Here is a 21,579-nt window from a genome sequence, read left to right as displayed (position 1 = left end):
CTTGCACATTGCTGGGGGTCAACACGTAATAAGCGGGAGAAAACACACATCTTATCAGTTGTCTATTCAGTAGGAATGCTCTGCCTCATCAGTGCATTCCCATCCATAAACATGAGGCAGAATTTTTTAAATAGAAGCTTGTACATGTCTCACTGTCTTCTCTTGAGTAGTCATGCTTTATCACATGCACTTTTGCCATGAAAGACAACTTGTGCCTCTAAAAGTCAACAGTTGTGCCTGATTGTCTTTCAGTGAAGAGAAGCCTTCAAGAAGTTGGGGAGGATCGGTTTTGATGTATCATTCCACAAAACACACTGCTAATCCAACTGGCTGTGGGCCTTATGCTACATTCCCACAACATTGGAAATTTTCCCCTGCTCCTTTGATTATGTTACTGTTCTTGAATTTCCTTCACACCGCACCCTCTGCTTACTCCTCTGCTCCCGCCAGTGTTCCTAATGATCTCACCTTACCCACTACCATCAGATCATAAAAAACAAGCCAGGAGTCATAACTGCACTAACCACTTGATAGCTAAATGTGGAGATCCAGCTTCCATTTACACATGAATTGTACACAGCATGCAAACATAACACAGTGCTCATGGAGATTGTACTTCATTCAAAATAAAGTTCTGGGGTCCATCAGTATCATAAGCTTCATTTTTGGGTATGGTGAGCATTTCATCAATGAATCATACATGAGATACCACAAAAAGTGGTGCATACTGGAGGAAAAGGGATCTGTCCTATCTAAGCAAGTACTAAAATCTCTCAATTTCCTCTATGCAAATCTGATTTTGCTAGAAGCCTCCCTCTAACACTGAAAGAATTATCCAATATCCGGGTCTGAACAATGATCCTACTCCAGGACCATTGTCAATAACTAAGTCACGCTTCATATTAAAACACAGCTGTACCACAAGCCTTGGTCAGGGTATACATTGCTACCTCATGTTAAGAAAGAGCATTGTACATCAACCGTCGTTTTTAAGGCAGAACATATTGTAATAAATCGTAAAACAGGTCATCTAAGCTCTTACCTTGGAACTTAAATAACTATGACAGCGAACATCCGAGCGCAAACACGCAGCAACCACAACCCCGGCGCCGCGCCATTTCTACACGTGATCGCAACATTACAGCGTGATCACAACATTACTGCGCATCAAGAACCATAAAAATGCATCAGGCCAGGATAACAAGAATTCAATAAAATGTGTTTCTTGTGTATCCAAGCAGTCTTCCATATTGTTTGTAGATTGGTCGACATGGTGGGGAAATATGACACTTTTGCGTGGGAATGAAAAACAAAATGAGAATATGGTGACAAAACAAAACTTCTTAGTATGGCACATATATATGGTATGAAACATGGATGCCAATGGGACACTGGGTTGAAGGGGATAGGGTGGGGGCTAGGTTAGGTTAGGTTAGGTTAGGTTAGGTTAGGTTAGGTTAGGTTAGGTTAGGTTAGGTTAGGTTAGGTTAGGTTTGGCTAGGTTAGGTTACAATGTTAGGCTAGGCTAGGTTAGGTATGTTAGGTTATGTTAGGTTAGGTTAGGTTAGGTTAGGTTAGGTTAGGTTAGGTTAGGTTAGGTTAGGTTAGGTTAGGTTAGGTTAGGCCAGGCCAGTTTAGTTTAGGCTATGCTCTGGACTATTCTGGCCTGTCCATTTCATAAACGTACCTAGACGTGATAAGAAGCGTTTTTCATTGCATTATTATCGTTACCTTGGTCCCGTACATTTTTTATGGTTGACAGGCAGAAATATTGTAATTACGCAACGGCAATGCAGAAACGGCGCTGGGGAGTCAAGACGGTGGGGGTGCATGAGGTAGCTCGGGAACTCGCTATTGTAAATATTAAAATTGGAAGGTAGGAGCATGCATCTACCTGTTTTCAGATTATTTGTGATATGTCCTGCCTTAAACATGACAATTGGTGTACAATTATTTTTTCTAACCTTAGGTAGTGATGTATACCTACACCCAAGCCTTCCCTTACAGTGCTTTACACTTTTTCAGATATAGAAAGACAAAGCCCTGCAGGTTCTGTTCTCCCCACTCATGTGGTTCATGAGAAGGCATAGTCTTGGATTGGGATGTGACAGGTTTTGAGGACCTAGTGAAGACTGATTCTGGACTTCAAGAAGCTGAGGAACATAAACAGAACTACATCAGAAAAAATCTGGACATGAAGATTAAATTTCAATTTTATAAATATTTTATATAGAACATTGAACTTTATCACAAACAAACACTGCACTGCATGCACATGATGCACACTCCTTGCCAACATTGACCAGTTACATTTTATAGCACAACACCAACATCAATCACATCATACCAAGTATCAAAATAATAATTGGGTTGCACTATATAACTTACATAACCCCATCAATGGGTGGAGCCTGGTACACCTGTGGACCAAACTTTTACCAGGCCAAATTATGCTGAAAATGCCACTTTTTACTGTTTGTTAACATATCTGATGGGCCTTTTAGCCTGCATTTACAAGGGCAACAGCAACATTCCCTGAATCATCAGCCTTGTATGAGCTGAAATTGGTACAAGACACAAAGCTCCACTCCACAAATTTACAGCATGTGTGCACTAAAGCCGTTGTAAATTGCTGTTATGCCAAACATAGTCGACACTACGTGTGCATTATGCAGTATATTATCCAAGCCTAGGCAGCCAGCAGCCATTAGCCCGCGTGGGCAGGCATCTTTGCATTTGCATGCCACAGCACGGGAATCGAAAACCAACGATGAACTTACGATCGCCCTCTTCATCAACTTCAAATTCCTCCGGAGCTTCGAGATCAAGTACATCAGCCATAGCTTAGATCACCTATACCAGACCGACTCCTCAATGCCACGGTCACCGCCGTTACACGCAGGGGACTCGTAGTAAGCAGCACCACGAACCGACTCGATTCCACACAAACACGCAGTTCGCGCGTATCGCCACGTTTGTATTCATGCCGGTAACACCAAGGCATGGATATTGGGTGAAATGGAGCAGGGCGTCGCATGACGTCATTGATAGCTTTTGTCAGGTGAGCACATGCTCGTTTTGTATTGGGAGAGGTAGAGCTGCGAATTGCGTGTAACTGTTACTTTTTCAACGCATGTATTTTAAACGTGGACTGAAACGCCTTAAGATGTAAAGGAAGTACATAGCTTTTGCTCGTATGAACGGAAAAAGGTAAAAAAGATCTCAATATATTTTACTCTGCAGCTATTTCAGGACTAAAAAGCAGAGGGTGGCCGCCCCGCAGTTTTTTGAAGAATTGGTCGCGCGGTCATGGCACTCATAAGCTTCTGATTTCACCGACTTTCAAATACGCATAACGCACTTAATATTGTTGTCGAACAAGGTTCTTGTAGCGCGCCGGAGTACTACAAAGTCGCAGATCAAACGACCATAATTTCAGCAACATAATCAATTTGTTCACTATAATTTGCATCCGCTCACATAACTTTGAAACATGGAAGCCCACTGTTGACAAAACGACCGCACCAACAATGATGCGTGCCAGACATAATCCATCCAAAGAGAAGCAGGGAAGCCTAGTCGTGGCGTAGCGTTGTGGGCATATTATGCAGTGGTGTACGAATGTTTCCAAATGAGTCACCAGGATGTGATGATGTTCAGGATTCTTGCTTCAAATTTCCAGTCACGTGACTTTGAATTTTATCATCTTCAGGACTGTGTTTATTTAAATATTTATTAAGTTTGAAGTTGATTTTATTTAATTATGTGTATTATTTTCATTTATGTTTCGCAACAACTAGGATTGCGATATTTCTAGGATCGATTCGCGATTGACTCGTGATGTTTGTTGAATGATTCGGAACGGATTCAAACCATGGTTTCGTCCGTTACGAATTCATCTCGGAGGGTACATCCATTCCGCATGAATTTTCACACATTCGATGTTTGCCTGTTGATTATGTTTCAATTGACAAACATATATTCACAGCCAGAGAAGAGTGGCTTTAATCCACCTAACTTATGCTTATTGTGTGCTATATTTTTTAAAGTAGTCTTCGAACAATTCGTTGGGCACCCACGTTGAATCTGTTCGACTCGGATCAGCTCTTTGAAGGAGAGCCAACGATGCAATTCATAACTTGCATTTGATATTTATACAAGAACTCCAAATCAGTTGAGGCTCATCAAAAATGTGACTCATGACTAATTAATCAGTTCATCTTGAATCAAACAAAGGTCTGGCCGGATCCTTGCATGTGCGCGGTATTGTGATATGGAGCGTGCTCGGGTGAGTAATGTCAGTCTAGTGGAAGTTTTTTAAGTGTTTGCTAAGAGGAGTGTTCTCGGCTATTTTTACGTCACATAGGTCCTCATTACGCCGCTCCCTGATCATTTTTTTTCGCCGATGTATGTAACGGTGAAATGGAAAGGATATGATTTTACCCTGCAAGATGACATGATAACTGCCCTGGCCACAAAATCAAACATCTACATACATCGGCGAAGCAGACATAATGAGCCGGGAGCGTTTCAACAAGGACCTGCGCGATGAAAAAAACTCCCTCAGGTGAACACAGTCACACCCGACCGAAATTGTTCACCTGAACACGCTTCACATCCCAACACTACGCACATGCAAGAATACGGCACAAACGAGAGAACACGACAGTCACTGGGAACTCGATATAAAAGACCGACTCCGAATGTCAAAACAGTTTCTTTGACTCTGATATGTCTCCGTGAGGCGTCGAAATTCTGTGAGAGGGAATGAAAGAGATAGTGCACGTATTAATGGTGTGGGTGAATAGGCCCGGTGATGTGCAATGTTTACCGCCATTTGATTCGCTGACTAAATTTCATGCATTGTTTTAGTGGTGTCCTGTGTGTCTAGAGTGGTGTCTCTAGTGGTGTGTAATGTAATAACTGCGCGACTAACTTCGAAAAATAATCTTTGTTAGCCTAGCTTCGGAAAGATCATACTTAAAATTGTGCCGCTTAGGGTCCATGGGGAAGGTCAGCTTTCATACTTACGTTTTTTTAGGCATTCAAGAGCGACAAATCACTACAGCAACCGAGACCAGACGCCCTGTGATCAGCGATAGCGCGATGAAATGCACGTGAGCTTAGTAGACGATATCAGCTGCGATCTGTCGGCCGGGAAGCCTCCGGCCAGCAATTCTTCGCCCCGCAGGCGGAAAACTGTTGGCTGACAAGCTGTCCACAGGAGCTTTGTTGTCAAAGGGCCTGTCGTCTCTCAACCTGAGGACCTGAGACTGTGAACCGAAAGACTTGTAGCTTGACAGCAACTGTGTGTTGCAGAAACACGAGCAAATAGCTGTCAGCTGGGGCTTTCGAGACAACAAACAGATCGACAGACCTTGTAAGACTATACAGCGTGGACGCGTGATAGCAGTTACGTTCGTGTTCTGCACGTTGTGTACATTCCACCTTCCAAAAACATTGTATGTCCGCTAATTTCGCTAGGAGTCAACAGAGTTCTCTGAATAATCCGCAATGTGCCGCACGCTCACGCAGCGCAGCTCCATCACCCAAGCGGCCTTTGCGATTTTGTTGTGCGACAACACGGACATGGGACGATTCAGTAAAACATTTTCAGCATCATTCAGTACAGCGTGTTTTCCTGCATAACAGGAACGCAGTTGCTTCACGTCACACGCTTTGGTACGGACTAGTTGAAGCGAGACACGTCATAAGATTAGCATCTCATCATCTTGGCCACGCAGCGTAAAAGGCGGTCTCCGACAGCACCAGGCCGCACGACCCCCAGCTCATGCGGGGATCTTGTTGTTCTTGATCATGTCAATGAGCTTCTTATTGAGCTCGGTGACGATCTTTAGCGACTGGTCGCGGATGGGCTCGTACTCGCCGAGCGCGCGCCGGTCGGCGGCCGTTTCACTCATCTGGAAGTTGTTGCCCTGCAGCGTCGCCAGCTTGCGTTCTAGCGACGCCAGCTTAGAGTACGTCTCGTCGTGCTGCCCGGACACGCGGGCAGATGGTCAGCGGCGGGCCGGTAGTGCGGCTGCGTCACATGTCGGGCGTTTGAGGTCGTGGACACGACTTCAGCACGGCCACCAGCAGGCAGCACGAGTGTTCGTGGCGATTTGTGCAGAGTAGGGTGGTAGTTTGTGTGCGGCCCGTAGGTCAGCGATGCATGTGATGCACGAGCAAATCAGTGCCGCACTAGACCCATTTTGCCGTGTTGATAATTGTTGGAAGCAAGAACAAGCTTTTTGACAACATTGGCCACGTAAGCTTGAAAACCGGAACGATGCGTCAGAAGCGCTGGCCAGGGCGACACAAAGAACAAAATTTTACATTACGTTTATGGGACTTGCATCAGCAACCACACGCACAGCAAAAATATTCTGTGTGCATCTCACTGTCCTCGGAAATTATTTAGTAAGCTGCGAATTTGAGATCACACTCTGAAAACCACGGTCGGTGAACATCTGTGAAACCATTAATATTTCTTTCAAATGGTGGAAAAAGTGCAACGGTCCCTGGTTCACTACTGGCTCATTAATAGACAGCCTTTACCATTTTGTGATGCAAATTGACAGCGAGATAAGATCCTCTATTTCAGTTGTCATGAACGCGTCTTAATACGTGTCCCACTAAATTGTGGCAGTCAGGAATATTTAACTAACTCAATTCGCCTGACGCACACGATGTGATGCCGCGCTGAGACGTGGAGTCTGAGCCACGATTGCCAACCAAAACGATAGGACAGGTGAGGACAAGTTGCCTTTCGGCGTGTCATGAATAAAAGTAGTCGCACGGATGGTGGAGAATGCGGGATGACAGATATGACCACACCAACTTACTTTTGACGGGTGAAATAAGCCAACTTTTGAAAATATTAGCGCAGTGTTAAGATATTACTTAACGGTGCCGATTCAACAGTTCCCACCTTTCACAAGATTGCAGCTGTTCCTGCGAAGCATAAGACTTACATTCAACGCCGACTGCATCTTTTTGTTTTGGTTCTCAGCTGTCTCGTATTCGGCTCTGGCCTTTTTGCACTTGTCAGCCATGTCCACGTGCTCCTTATGAAGATCGGCCTGTCGAGCCTGTCGACAAACCCCACAGCTGCAATACGAATTTCTGAGCCTTAGAGGTGCCGCAACCACGCCGGTGATGTAGCATGTCGAGCTGCACGGAGAGAGGATAATGATGACACATAACGATGACATCGGCTATTGGTGAAACATACCTGGCATTCTTTCTTAAAGCCATCTAAATCCGCGAACTTGGCGGCGTCATCCTTCATTCTTTTAATGCTGCTTTTTAAAGATTCCATTTCAGAGTAGACTTGGTGCTCCACGTCATTGAGACGTTGCCAATCTTCGTTGTCAGCAAGTCCCTGGTCTCTGAGGACGAAACGGCAGTTCGATGTGAATCATAATTGTAGAAATGACGATGGCTGCCGCATGTGATTTATGTAGGATTTGGTTCACCCGACGGACATTTTGATTGTCGGTTAGAGTTTTGTTCGCGACGAACATAATTTTTTCCATGTGCTTCAGTGTGGCAGCGTTTTGGTACACGATGCTGACATTACAACAGCGTAAAATGGGTATATTTACAGTGTTCTGCGTTTGTTGGGTTCAAAACTGTCTTTCCAATTCGCATTTTGTGACCATTTCTGAAGAACGTAAAATGAGAACCGTGTCGGCACGGTAAATTCATTTAAACAGCCCCCGCCAGGGACGAAAATTAACGTCCTTCGCATTTCTGACACAGCTTCCGGATCGTTTACAGTAAGTCCAACTATTTTGTATTTTTATTTATTCCCTGCCAGCAGATCAGCTTGACACATGATGGAATAATAAAGCGTTCGATGACTGATCAGTTCATTACGTTATGACGGCATCTGTAAACGCCCGCACAGCGATATTCTCTCTGCACGCTGTAATTTCCAGATTGCCTTCTTGTTTTGAATTGATTTGGCGCAGTTGATCGACCTGATTGAATGTTTGCTTGTTATGGTTAATCGCAATCCGCAATCTCACACAAGGACACCCACAGAGGTCATATGAGGTCAGGTTGTGTTGAGCCGTAATGATTTCTGTCACAACCGAATTTGTGAGAAATAAATCTGTGTAACAAACACAAGCCCAAAACAATAACTACTACAGGATCATGCGAGACGGAAGATAACAAATTACATCCGTTCAGGTGACCCGATCGTCTACTGACATGACCTTGGCCCGGCTGAACCTTAACCCATGCCAACATTAAGACATTTTTCTGAAGCCTATCGGCATGGTGTTTTGTTTAATGCCATTTGCAAAGCCCTACGATCAAAGTTACGCATGACAGGACGTCCTTAAATCATTCCAAGACTTATTCGATTTATTTATTTTTCTCAAACCCTGTCTTCGTGCGGGTGGGGTTCTTTTTATCTCCTCACCTGGTGGTTTTAGCAGTCACCTACATTTTGAACCATTAGCGCTGGTGTTTGGCAACCGTTCCACGGCTCTTTGAATGTGCTCGGACGATGTCTAACTGAAGGGAGCTTTAGTAACGAGCCTTCTGCCTCAAGGATGATAGCATTTAGGTGATAGGTGATGCATGTTATCTGCCAGCGGGAACCTACCAAAAAATTGGTGATGGGTTTGCGTTCTTGTCATCCTGGCGAGACAGGCTGGGCGACTTATGGAAAGAAGGATATCATGCTAATAGGTGTTACCAAAGGCTTCCAGCAATGAAATGCATGAAGCGACACTTCGCATAAGCAAACAGCAAAACTGCATGTCGCAGAGACAAAGCCGGGCGATTTCATTGTGAGAACTGCAGTGGGCACCGATTTTGAGGTGAGCAGTTGACACATACGGTTATGGCTTTTCTTGTCTGGATGCTGACACACTTCGATGTTGACAATATGTCAGAGCCATGCGCAGGAATGGACAGGAGGGGTGTCAGGCGATATGGATGGGAGAAGAATATCTTTCTCCAAGTTGTTTTTTGGAAATGACTCTAGTGATGCAACTTATTTTGTCCCGTCAGATTATTTTGCATATGCACACTATTTTGAGAAAAAAAAACGCAACACGGGCGGGTCCTGTGGAGTAAAAAGGGCAGCATCATGCATCTTACTTTGGTCACTGACTTTGACGCGTCGATGCGCAACATTTTCACAGGATAGCTTGATTGACAATCAAATTGATCATCTTATTAAGCATTTCCGCATCCGTCACTGGCAGAAGTAACCGATCAATTTGTTGAATCATACATGAATTGTGAACTACCCATGGAGGGAGTTAAATGGTAGAAACTGATAGCTATTGTTTGTAACCTATCTTGAGCATACGCACGGCAACCACTGATGTTTCCAAATAGTTTATTTCTATACTTAAACGGTACAGTGCTTCCTAAATGTAAGGTATGGCAAGTATGAAAAGGGAATTAAGATGACCTTAAGATGATTATATGCGTGATATTCGTTAAGTAAGTTGCATTTTTTTTAAATTTTCGGCCACGGACCTTGCTCACAGTCAAAAATTCAAACACGAAACATATCATTTGAATATATTATACATTCAAATATGTTATCAAATAAATTATGCAAATATATCACTTGAATCTTTGACTCAGTGAGCAGTCCTGTGGGCAAAAATTCATCAAAAATGCAGCTTACTTGACGAATATCACGTATGCATCATTGTAAGGAGGTGATTTTAATTCCCTTTTAATAGGTTGCTTTTATTCCTGATTGCATGCAGCACTTGCAGGCACAATAAGCAAAGTAGTTTGAGAAGCTTCAACAACCAGTGATGCTCATTCCCAGCCCCCTAAGTCTATTCCCGCACCATTGTGTGCGTGCCGTTGAAATACGCTGAACACGCGCATTACAAAACTTGCATTCACCTCATTGTCCCTGCTGTTTTCGCCATGGATAGACGTTTAGTACCTTACATCCACAGGGCAAAGTTCGCTGCATGAAAATGGTGTGATTGGAGCTGCCCGACCTGCGATCAGTCACGTCCAAGACGTCAGCTGAACGTTTCCCCAGTAAGGACGACCCGGGCTGCCGGTTGTCTCTCGGTTGTTTTCCCCTTGGGAGGTGAGATCGAAAATATCAGGCTCCCCTTCCCCTCAGGCGGCCACAGTTGGCGAAATAGCCCGGACGGTGCATGGCTGCATGGAGTGCAGGTCCCGGAAAAATCGCGGGCACGTGCGGTATAGGTAAAGGTATTAGTTTCTGAAACAGCCACGAACTATTCCAGGCTCCCTAGCATGTTCATTCAGACCTGAGCAGGGTAAGGCGAACAATTTCACACATTCTGGTGAAAATAGTATTTTCTGTGCCACGCAAGATCATACAGTTGCGATGAAGGTCTATGAAACTGTTTGTGCTTTTGCAGATAGCAAATCTAAGCAATTTTAAGTTTTGCTGTCGTGTTTGAATTGCTGTTATGTAGTTGGTGAATTGGTTTGACCGTGCGTCATTGTGCAATTGTTGAATTAGTTTGGGTGTGAACATTTGGTAAAATGCAGGGTAACATCGAGCTGCCAAAAACAGTCGCGAGGTCAGTGTCAAATGTCAAGCTAAAACGACTCCTGCCGCCCACCCTTGATGAATCAAGTGGGTAACAGCTGTTACTGACCACTGACTTCTTCATTACAAGTCATAAGTCATCGTTCATGTGACTGAAAAATAATAATATTGACGTTCAGCACGCGAACTGTCGCAACCAGGGCATGACCCTTATCCTTGTGAGAATTATAGTGCTTTTTTAGTTTGGTGCTGGTTACAAAGCGGCACGACTGTTCTTTGCGGGTGCTAGAGCTCTCCCGGGTTGTCGAGGCCTTTTATTACAATTTGTCGAGAATTTTATGTAACATCTAACGCTCAGTGTAAGAATAACGGTTTCAGCGAAACCTTTACCATTGTCCGACGTTATAACAAAGAACGCCACTGACGCTCCTTTTTTCTTCAATTTAAGTCACGGGATGTTGCAGGCCATTTGGTAAAAAAACGGCAACGAAACTCTGTTACGAAAAAGCAGACAATGAAGCTGTTTAAGTATTATAAAGCTCTTTGTGAGACAATTTCTAGGGCGGCACTGCACCACAATCGTAAAGAGACGACAAATTTTACGTCAAATAAAAACGCCACTCTATCCACGTCCGTCAATCTAGCTGCAGCTTGGTATGCAGTCGCCATTTTAATATTTCAGGGCATCACGGTTACCTCGAAATTTGATGTGCATGGCCTTCTCGATACGCTGATTTCGAAAATCACTGTCTGCGGCGGGATTTTGCGTAACTTCCAAGTTACACGTCGCGTCAGTTTTACATTGTGAGGCGTCTCAATTGCCCCCAAATTTGGTGCGCAGGGCCATCTGAATGCACTGATTCCGAAAATCACTATATTTGGGGTGGGATTTTGCGTAACTTCCGAGTTACGAGAAGCGTAACATTCCAGTCTGATAGTGCGGGGCGTCCCAATTGCCTCCAAATTTGGTGTGCAGGGTCTTCTCAACACGCCGATTCCGAAAATCACCGTCTTTTGAGCGGGATTTTGCGTAACTTTCGAGTTACACGACGCGCATCACGGCAGTGTGATATTGCGATGTTACGCGCCTAAAAAAAAACGTCAGCACGTGAAGGAAAAGTGCTAGCATGATAAAAAAAAACGCTGGTTTGCCGCCGCGTCTTCATTGTGATAACATTCCGGGGAGCGCCGTTCTTTTTTCGCCAGCGAAGATGTGCACACTATTTCGGAGAGGCTATTTCAAAGTCACCCGGGCATCCATGACGCCATAATAACGTCATTCAAATCTTGTCATTAGCCATGCGGCGATCTAGGCCAATAAAAAATAAAAGTCCCAGGTCGATCATATCCGGCGTTCTTGGGTACAATTTAAAGACAAAACGGCCATTTATTGGATGTTAACGGCCATTAACGGCCATTAACGGCCACCCACTGTTGTTCCAAGTATGATGACGTATTTAAATTATGACGTATCAAGGAGCCTATTTACTAAACAGGAAAATTTTCTAGGAGTCTTTTCCACTTAAAAAAGTTATAAATGATCCTATTTCATCATGTATGATGCTTGCTTCAATATCTCCATGTGAAACGTTCCCCTTAACGCTAAAACGAAGGGACGCAGGTTCACCCATAGCATATGATAGGGAATAAAGGTAAGATGATAGCGTGTTTTGCCACATCACCTTAGTGGATACTACGCACCTGACGTCCACAGCTAGACAGGACCTCAAGGGAATAGGTCCGCTGTTTGCTCCAGTCGCTGTGGGATTTGGGCTGTTTGGAAAGGTTTAGAAATGCGGGCAAGGTTCATATCGTTCAAAACTCAGCCAGCACGAGTTTTACGAGCATATGCCCATGCGATTAGGCGCCGTCGCAAAAAGAAACGCACGTGCTGCCGGAGCACTGGTTTCACGCACCCAGTGTTGGGATGGATGAGGCAAGCTGGTGTCCTGCAAAACACTGCAGCCGTCACAAAGCCTACTTCAGTAGGAAAACTTACGCAGCGTTATCACTGTCTGTTTTCAGTCCATTACTGATATTCTGCAGGAGCTTCACGATTTCCACCTCCGTCTCCAGAACCTTGCGTTCTTCGTCAGACTTAGCCTCTCCGATTTGACTGATTAGCTTTTCCGTGTCCACAGAGTCCTTAAGCAGCAGTGAGGTCAAATATAGATTAGTGGTGATGACACTGAAGAACAGACCATGCAGTGTTCATCTTCATTTCTGAATTAAATCTACCAAGAAAAACACTTTTTTGCTCTTTGTTTTGCACATGAACAGTTGCATCATACTTTGCTTTAAGGCATGTTTAAGTTGTTCACGTTGCAATCAGTATTCAAAATTGATAAAATACGAGTAACGCAGCGGGAGATTATGACACTTCTCACAGACAAATGCTAAAATACCAGCATTTTTCTCGTAATAACAAAAATACCAATATATGTATAACACTCGTGACTGGCACTCTTTGGGACTTGTCTGTGCGGGCGATTAGCAACAAAGGCCCCAAATTCAGAAACGCCGGGAACGCAACTCCCGCAGCACAAGAAAAAAGCCCACCGCCCATCGCCGGTCCTTGGATTCGTGTCTCCCCTGCCGCACCTAGCAGTCCACCCACGCCTCTTACACGCCGCTGCTCCGCCTTGAGCGGGTCCTCGTCCTCGTCTTCTGCGTCGTCCAGCTGGTCATTGGCGTCGGAGATCTCCTCGCAAATGGCCGCAACTTTGCGCTCCATGGTGTCAATGGCTTCAGTGTTCTCTTTAACCTGGAAAGATATGTGTGACAGCCGAATACCATACGACCTAGCGCCGTGGTGATCACTGAGACAGCTGGCTTATGAAACACTGTCACTTGCAACGCCTTCCTGAACAGCTCCTGGATACCGCTTCAGCATCAGGGAGCTCATGAGTTCACGAAATGGTTTAATCTTACTTTGTCAGTTCTGCGAGTAAAGTACATGTAAGACGCATTTGGAAGAGTTAGAAGCAGCTCCCGGATTAGCCCTAACGGCGGTCCTCAGAAGTCCGACAATGGCTTCTGAAATAAGTCTGGCAGTTCGAATAATGCCTATTTTCCTTTGGGGCGGGGGGGAGGGGAGTCGTGATATCCAGCATCGTCATGCAGTATTCAAAACGCAAGGTAACTTTAGGCCGCGCCCAAGAATGTGTAGGCGTGGCCTTAAACGACAGCAGGGTCAACATGCATTGTGTGCTGACCTCCGCCAGGAGTCTCTCCCTCTCCTGGTCCGGAGTTTCCTGCCTGTTGACTTGTTCCTGCAGTTCCTCCTTCTTTGATTCCAGCTCCTCCAGTTTGTTGTATAGCTGGTAAGCTTCTTTTTTCATCTGCAAGGGTCAGTGGTCACTAGAATTGCGTAAACGTGGGAACAATGGCTATTGCGTCAGCACTCGATGTCTCAAGCCGCGCTTCACATCACGATCGTGGACATTTCACAGTTTGCAACGCATTGACAATATAACCAATGCTTCCAAAGTGATAACGTCATTTAACCAGGGCATCCTGGTACACTGAAGGAGATAATTGTTAGCATGCAGCCTCCGACGTCATAATGCTAAAAAAATAGGAGCGTGAGACCTTACTTGCTTTGATGGAAAAAAACAGACCGCTGCCGTAGGATCCACCTATACAAATATGTGAGGGTGGCATATGCAAAGCACACACAGAGCAGTACGACATGTTCGCTTTTGTTAACCCGCGTATGGTTCGTTGTATGAACATTGCTAAATAGCATCGATAATAACGGCACTGTCTGACGACTAGAGAATCAACATTTATTGGTCACCTGATCTGGAGTAGCCATGACGGGTAAGGAACAGATATTTTATCAGATTTTTATCCCCTCTTTTTTATCACCGTCCCACATGAAAAAGAGGTACAGGCTGCATCCGCACCCTTCTTTAGCAAAGCTAATGCGGCGATCGTGTGAGGAACCAAACAGCTGACGTACTGATGACGCGTTGATAACTTCCATGTTCTTCTTTATTTTGATCTCTTCTTCGTCCATTTGTTTGGCGACTTCCTGTATAACACTCTCAGCATCTGCCGTTTTCTTTTTGAGTGCTTCAAACTTTCCTTTCATCGCTTGAGACATGGCGTTGAAGACTTTGTCGATGGTCGCTTGTGCCTGCCAGCGGGCGGATGCGCAGACGTGGGAGGTCATCATTCAGCGATAGTGCAAGGCGACCTAACTCTGTCCAAGTCGAGGCACAAACCAGTTCAAAACACAACTCAATGCGCTATGCACGGAAGCTAAACAAATGTGGATATCGGACCTTAAGAAGTCTCACTCATCAGAGTGATTGCCGCACCTCAGCTATGCCTTTCTCCGTTTCGGCGATATCCGCCTCCTTCTGCTTGCGGGTGAGGTAGAGGCCGTCCACCTTCTTCCGGTCGTGCTCGTTCTTCTCCTTCATGGCTGCCATCTGCTCGTCGACGGCCCGTTTTTCCGAATCCATGTTCATTATCTCCACCAGCGTGTTATAGTCGGCCAGCTCTGCCTGAATCCCTACACGGCCGGTCGGCACGTGCGGAGGTCAGTTACCCTCCAACGCCGATACCAGTACGGCTCTCAGCGTTCATTGAGCGGCGCCGATCACGTGCCCCTAAGTGTTGCTCGAAAAGCATGTCGGCAAAAAGGACGTGGCGAGGGGAACGCTTATTAGACCTGTTAACTACTGCAACATCATGCATCGTAAATGCTATGGGAGAAGCATACCAGGCGCCACGATACAGTGATAACACGAGGCAAAAATCAAATACATCCGAACGTCTCTCGGGGACTTGACGTGGCGTTCACCTCAAGCTCCGGAACAGCATCCGTCCTCAGCCCCTAGAGCGGACTTACCGCTCAGCTCGTTGGCCTTCTCTTTGGCGCGCGTGTCATAGATGACGAAGGCGTCCTGGTCTTTGCCCATCTTATCCGACTCGGCGGACATGCGGCGGATCTCGGAGCTCATTTCGGCGATCTTGGTGCGCAGCACGCCCAGGAAGTAGGATTTGTCCATGACGGCGCGGTTGCGGCCGCCCGTGGCGCCCGTTTTGAGGCCCAGGCCTCCGCGCGTCATTGGCCGGTCCGGGTCCGCCTGAGGGCCCGTCTCGTCACTCACGTCACATCACGGGCGACGCCACGGACGGCACGCAGGACGTTGAGGGCGTTAGAAGCGAGGGACGAATCGTAGCTTTGCTGCAATCGACGGGGAATGTCTGCGTGTAATGAATGTGAGTAAATTACATTATTTCCATCCACTTTCAAGCATACTTTCCCATTGCCACGTATCAACAGAATCTGTGAAGGCAGGTGAGGAGCATTGGTTTGTACATTTCACAACACGCTAGCGCTGGAATGACTGCCGCCGACGGAGCACGGCAGTGAATCGCAGGAAGCTACAACTTTACAAAGATGAAATTCTGTCCAGAACACTGTCATGTCTATGCGAGGAGAACGAACGTAAAGGGGCCACGTCCCGTAGCGTTCCGTCTCATTTAGACATTGCAAACATGTGTAGTCAGGTTCGAAAGTTCAAACCAACATGTGCAACACTTTCGGATCGCACGTGTTAGCCAGCTGAGCTCATACCCCTCCGCCGAATCCGCCTCCTCCTGCTCGCTGGGCACCAGTGGCCAGCCGCTGGCCGGCAGTCGCGACTCGGGCAGCGGCGGTGCCCTGGCGAGCCTGAGTGGTTGGACGCTGCGCCATCTCCCGGCCTGCCAGCAGCGCACTCTGTCAGCAAAACCAGCCAGCTGTGAGGGTCACATCATGTACTTCATGCTATACACACTCCTTGTAACGCGTTCACGGCAAACGTATGCTTGACCTCCCTTTGGAATCAATTCCGACTTCGACTTACAGAGCACTGGGTTTTCACAGATTTTGCCCCCGCTCTTGCTTTCAGCCAGTGGTTTACACTAGATGCTGGGCGATTTCACAGGCATTTCGTCCAAATTTACGGGATTTCTGAGGAAATGTTACGTTTGCCCCTTATGCGCCATATCAGTATGCATATGGCGCATATGTGTATATGTATACATGCATATATAAATATATATATATATACATATATATATATGTATATATACATATATACAAATATATACATACATATATATATTATATATATATATATATATATATATATATCTACAATGCATAAAGAATGGAAGATTCTCAGTCGAGCAAGGGATAGGCTCTGCCTAACATTCCAGAATGGCAAACCAAAGCTGGAGTGTCACATGTGAATAAATGACCACGTAAGGATCGGGTTTTGCAAGACATTTTCCACTTCAGACCAATTACTGTACTAAACTCTCTCACAGGACACGAGTACATTAAAAGGACTTCGTACGAAGTTGCGAATGTCGTGGCAGCCGTGCAAATAGATAGTTTTATATTCATGGCTGGTTTTGACGCATTTGGCTTATTTATTAGCGTTCCTTTGCAAGAGACATTCCACATTTGTGTGAGCACCTTGTTCTCGACATGCACTGCCGCGATAGAAATAACCAATATATGTTTCAGGTCACTCCTTGAGCTTGCTGTGACGAATTCGTTCTTCATTTTCAATGGCAAGTTATATAAACAGGCAGAAAGGGATAGTGTGGGTCTGTCGTTGGGTGCTCCGTTCGCTTACACTTAAACGTGTCATTATGACAAGTTCCGGCTTAGTTCCCGTCCAACCGAGTTCTCTCCCGTCTTTCAGCGTACTTATGTTGACGATTGCCTTCTTCTTTTTAAGAATAGGTCTCACCCTGCCGCAATAATTGATTTCTAAAAGAGAAGGCATCCAAACACTAGACTAACGACGTAGGCGGGTTCAGATGAAAAAAATCCCTTTCTGGAAGTCCTCGTCCACAGCGTGATCGTCTTTGTACTTCGGTGCACAGAAAGCCTACTTTAACCGGGCCGAGAACGATTTTTTTCAGCGATATTACAGATTCGAGGAAGCTTAATACCGTATGGACGGTTATCATTAACGCTTACCATCTCAGCTCCACTTAGTGGCTTTTTCACGTTGCAATAGAATGCTTAAAGAGGCATTTCCGAAATAACGGTCGTCCCTTGCCGATCGTTCATTTATTCACTCAGAGGCTCTTCTATTCTAGGCATCTTTGAGGCCTTTTGATGTACCGAAACTCAAGAAGTATTTTGTTTTACCGTACGTTGACTAAGCATGATCGAGTGATCGTCCAATTGATCAATCGAGAGACGATGAGTTGATCAGTCTCTCATCAAAATTTAGTTAAAAATGTTTTACATGATAAGATTATTCTGGTGAACTTCTCCTCAGTAGGTTCCTTCTTCAAACATGAAGATAGATTACCTTGATCCATTTTTGTGTACGAGTTTTGTTGTGCCTCGTTTGGGGCATCATGCATGAGTTCCACACTTAGGAACTTGCACAGTCGCATTCAGTAGCATTCAGGAAAATCTATCCAGGGGAAATTTTTTTGCAAAACCTGAACCTTCACCATACGAGAACAGCAATTAACATATGACGCTGCGGTTTTTGTCTCCAAAGTTAGTATCGGAGGCAGTAAACATTCCTCACTTGATTTGGGAACCTTTGTCTCTATTCATTAGACAAACATTACTTATCGTTATCATTAAAAACATTATGCATCAACACAAAAACATTATTCAGCGCTAAATGACATGACTTCATCATATCCATTGACAATTGCGTTGAAATGAGACAAATGTGTATGTCTAGGGTTGGGTAATGTTATTGCATGCGCTTGTGTGGTATTTTCATTTTGTAAGTGTTGTGTGGGTGTATGATACCATTATATTGTAACTTGCACGTATGTTTTTTGTCTGACGATATAGCCGTCGTTAGTTGCGAAACGTGTCACAAGCTTATGTCAGGAAATATATATACTAAGACGGAGCAACGCCTCGGAAAGCAGAGGATGCCAATTTTGAAGCCTATTTAAAGCATCCCTCGTCATAAGGATGCTGTCGAATATAATCCAAAAGCATCGGGCATGGCTTCGGGCCATGGCGCAGCTGCCTGGCAGGGGAAGGGGGGCATGGGAATTGGAGCCCCATATGCGCACGGGGTGGGAGCAAGCGTCAACTGCGTCAGGTTCGAGCGCAGGTTTCCACCGCGGTACTTCTGAATATACTTCTGTAATTTGGTGATCAAAACAGCTATTTTAGGTTTATATCTCATGCACACTACTATGGACAGCGACATATAAAGTCAAACACTCGTAATCTAGCAACAACACTAGTGGATAGACAAGGACCTAAGCACCTAACATCGACAGCTCATCGACACTTTAGCCGCTGTACCCACTGTCGTTTGTGGAGTCAGCTAGTGTGTTCGTAGTGCTTACGTACTACAAACAATGAACGGTGCGTAGGCACTGTCATTGTGTGTGGGACTCGCTCGTATGTAGATATCATATTCCCCATAACAAAACGCGGCAGACCATCCTGTCGAAAATTCTGGCTGCAGCCCCTGGCTTCCCCCCCGCCCCCTTATATGCATGTATGCATATACCCGTAAGTGTGACATACGCCGGAACGGACATGTTACTTTAATTTCGATCTGAGTCGACTCGTCGGCTTCTGCACCCAGAAGAGTCGATACAATGCCAACTGCGATTGAATTGTTCAAAGAAATCGATTCAGCCCCGACTCAACGAGGTTGCGGATATTCTGCTGTCAGATTCAACCGCTTGTGGTGGATTAAGGGTTGGGGAAGGAGTGCACAGCGGTCAACCCGCTTAATACAGGCTGTGATATCATTCCAAAAGTTGAACATGGCAAGGAACACCTATACACTAGCCTTACCTTCCCTCCCCCCCCCCCCCCCCCACCCAAGCTCCACGGAGGTACCACCACAGTCAGACTGATACAAGCCGAGCATGAGTTGGGCTTCCGCATGCAATGTGGTCTACGATGTATGAACATCCTAGAACTGCAAGGATCTTTGCACATGACAACTGAAAGCATCATTCGACCACCACAATAGCCTCATTCGCCGAATATAATAGCCTCATAGCCTCATAGGCGAAAACGGAAGCTGCATTTGACGGAGCACATGTCACAACCACTACCAGTGCCATAACCCTGGTAAAAAGCACAGCGATCCACACCAGTACGCGCCGCGATCACCTGACGCTATAATCTAATTCACCTGCATACAATGGCACTTACCGCTGCGTTTATCACAGGAATATCACAAAAAACCTCGACCAGGTGCATCTCCGAACGACACGACAACTGCGCCTTTTTTGACACCATTAATCAGCTGTCATGTTGCTAGGCAACACGTTTTGTCCCACTCGGTGGCTGTTGTTACGCAAATTGTGTTGAAAAATGGCTCCTCATCAACCGATCACCAAAAATCTCAACATAACCAAAACGGACACCCCTACCAACTGCATGAGTTTCAACCAAACTTTGGTTTCGGTTCCAAACCAATCGGTGGTAAAAGGTTTATTCAATGAACATTTCACCGCCCATCGAATCATTGCTACCAATATAAAAATATTCACCGCCGACTTAACGAAGTTGATAACCGGCGTGCCTACTTAAGTCACCAAATGCACGGATGAGATGTAAAGAATGAACGTTGCAAATAAGATAACCCCAGGGTTTCATCTTACAGGAAACAGGTGAAATAAATCGCCCACATATAGTTATAAATCAAAAGTTTGTGCCGGAATCTAGACTATTCAGCCCATCAGTAAAACACATCACATTTGTAAACCAAACCAGCATCAACTTGCGGTTGTTTTGATACGCAGACGCCATTATTCACATTGGAATCTGATCTCCACTGAGCGCAAGTCCATGACTAGCATTCAGTGTCGTACATACCTGCACATCAAGGGGCGCAGCCAGCTGATGGGGGTTGGGGGGGGGGGGGGCACCGGGAACATATCCCCGCTACACCCTAAGTGGCCTTCGGGACTCTCAGGAAATCGTGCTCACGAACTCCAGATGTGAACAACTCAGCGGTTATACCCTTATTGGTCTTGTTCGCTGCAAGGCTTGTAGAATGGCTGGATTTGCATGACGTTATCATCAAGTCATAAGTGCTAAGGTGACCCTGAAATACTCTACTCGAAAAAGTATCCCCATCTTCGCGGGCGTGTAGGTCAAAACTAGAGCGGTTTAGGTCTCAAGAAGGGCAGGGCCGTGAACTCACCGAATGATCTTCAAGATGGCTATTTCAGCTGTATAGATGTGGAACATTCCCTTTAATTGGGGAGCCTGTGTCGTCAAGGAGCTCTTGGTTGACCCGATGCACGTTTTGCTGAAGACGAACAGGACTGCACTCTGACTGTCAGGAAGTCACTTGCGTTGGTCGAGGTCCTCTTGCCTGACGTAGAATAGGCATACGAGGGCGTCATTGCAGCACTGAACGCACCTATAAAAAATGCTGGAACATGACTCAAAGATGCTTTCAGAGGCGTAGCTCCGCAGGATGAGTTGGGAGAGAGGGGTAACTGAATGGGAAATAGTCATGGGGCCTGCCCCCAAAATTACACGAACGAACGAGTTTATCCGCGGATGTGGCCCAATTTTTTCTCAGAATTGAGGGACTAGAGCCCATGTTGGGTGGTGGAGTGAGGGGAGTCTGGAGCCCCCTCCAAACTGAAAAGGAAACGAAACCTTAGGCTGTTTTGCATACGAGTGCACTTTTACAGGAGAGTGCACACGGGAATCGATTTGTATTCTTTTGAGTGGGCCACTGCCCCCTCTCCAAATGTCCAGTTTGCTACCCTTCCCAACTGCCAGTTTGGCCCCTCAATCTTCTGGAGGCAAATTGCTAACAGGACTTTAAAGATGGGAGCTTCAAAAATATATCAGTTTTAATGAAGATTTCATCTAATTATTTCACAAGTAAAAGGACAAAGAAGGCGCAAACAAAGGTGTCGTGTTCAGTTGAGTGGAGATGACCGAGCTAGTCACGTGTGAGAAGCTTCACGTTCGTACTCTGTTCACTTGAGTGTCTTCTGTTCTTCCTACATGCTGCATGTTTTCAATTACAACATAAAACGTCTCGTTGACTCCGACCTAGTCTTGT

At 45.5% G+C, this 21,579-nt stretch overlaps 2 protein-coding genes across 2 annotated transcripts in view; both read right to left on the bottom strand.

Annotated features, from left to right (window-relative positions):
* The window catches only part of tsu (40S ribosomal protein S12 homolog tsunagi), a 42,739-nt gene extending 39,792 nt beyond the window's left edge, over window positions 1-2,947 (bottom strand). Inside the window, exon 1 of the mRNA XM_037223054.1 lies at window positions 2,781-2,947. Coding sequence (XP_037078949.1) covers window positions 2,781-2,841 — 61 coding nt within the window. The 5' untranslated portion in view covers window positions 2,842-2,947. The remainder of the gene's footprint in view (window positions 1-2,780) is intronic.
* Window positions 2,948-2,959: 12 nt separating this feature from the next.
* LOC119099951 (intraflagellar transport protein 74 homolog) lies at window positions 2,960-19,777 on the bottom strand. Its single transcript, XM_037223053.1, has 11 exons — window positions 19,701-19,777; window positions 16,116-16,243; window positions 15,384-15,621; window positions 14,848-15,044; window positions 14,487-14,663; window positions 13,738-13,863; window positions 13,149-13,286; window positions 12,522-12,667; window positions 7,235-7,391; window positions 6,975-7,091; window positions 2,960-5,993 (listed from the first exon to the last, which is right to left on the bottom strand). The coding sequence occupies exons 2-11, from the start codon at window positions 16,233-16,235 to the stop codon at window positions 5,790-5,792; spliced, it is 1,620 nt and encodes a 539-aa protein (XP_037078948.1). The 5' UTR covers window positions 16,236-16,243; window positions 19,701-19,777; the 3' UTR covers window positions 2,960-5,789.
* Between the last annotated feature and the right edge of the window lie 1,802 nt (window positions 19,778-21,579).

Source organism: Pollicipes pollicipes, unplaced genomic scaffold (genome assembly GCF_011947565.3).
Source record: "Pollicipes pollicipes isolate AB1234 unplaced genomic scaffold, Ppol_2.1 Scaffold_4881;HRSCAF=5763_pilon_pilon_pilon, whole genome shotgun sequence".
In the NCBI taxonomy this organism is placed as follows: domain Eukaryota; kingdom Metazoa; phylum Arthropoda; class Thecostraca; order Pollicipedomorpha; family Pollicipedidae; genus Pollicipes; species Pollicipes pollicipes.
Note: the sequence above shows the minus strand (reverse complement) of the source record. Positions and strands in the feature narration are given on the sequence as shown.

Coding starts and splice junctions, on each gene's coding strand:
- LOC119099951 (XM_037223053.1), bottom strand. CDS start 16,235: ATGGCGCAGCGTCCAACCACTCAGGCTCGCCAGGGCACCGCCGCTGCC. Junction 15,045..15,383: donor GAAGGCCAACGAGCTGAGCG/GTAAGTCCGCTC, acceptor CCGGCCGTGTAG/GGATTCAGGCAGAGCTGGCC. Junction 7,092..7,234: donor GCTTTAAGAAAGAATGCCAG/GTATGTTTCACC, acceptor GTTTGTCGACAG/GCTCGACAGGCCGATCTTCA.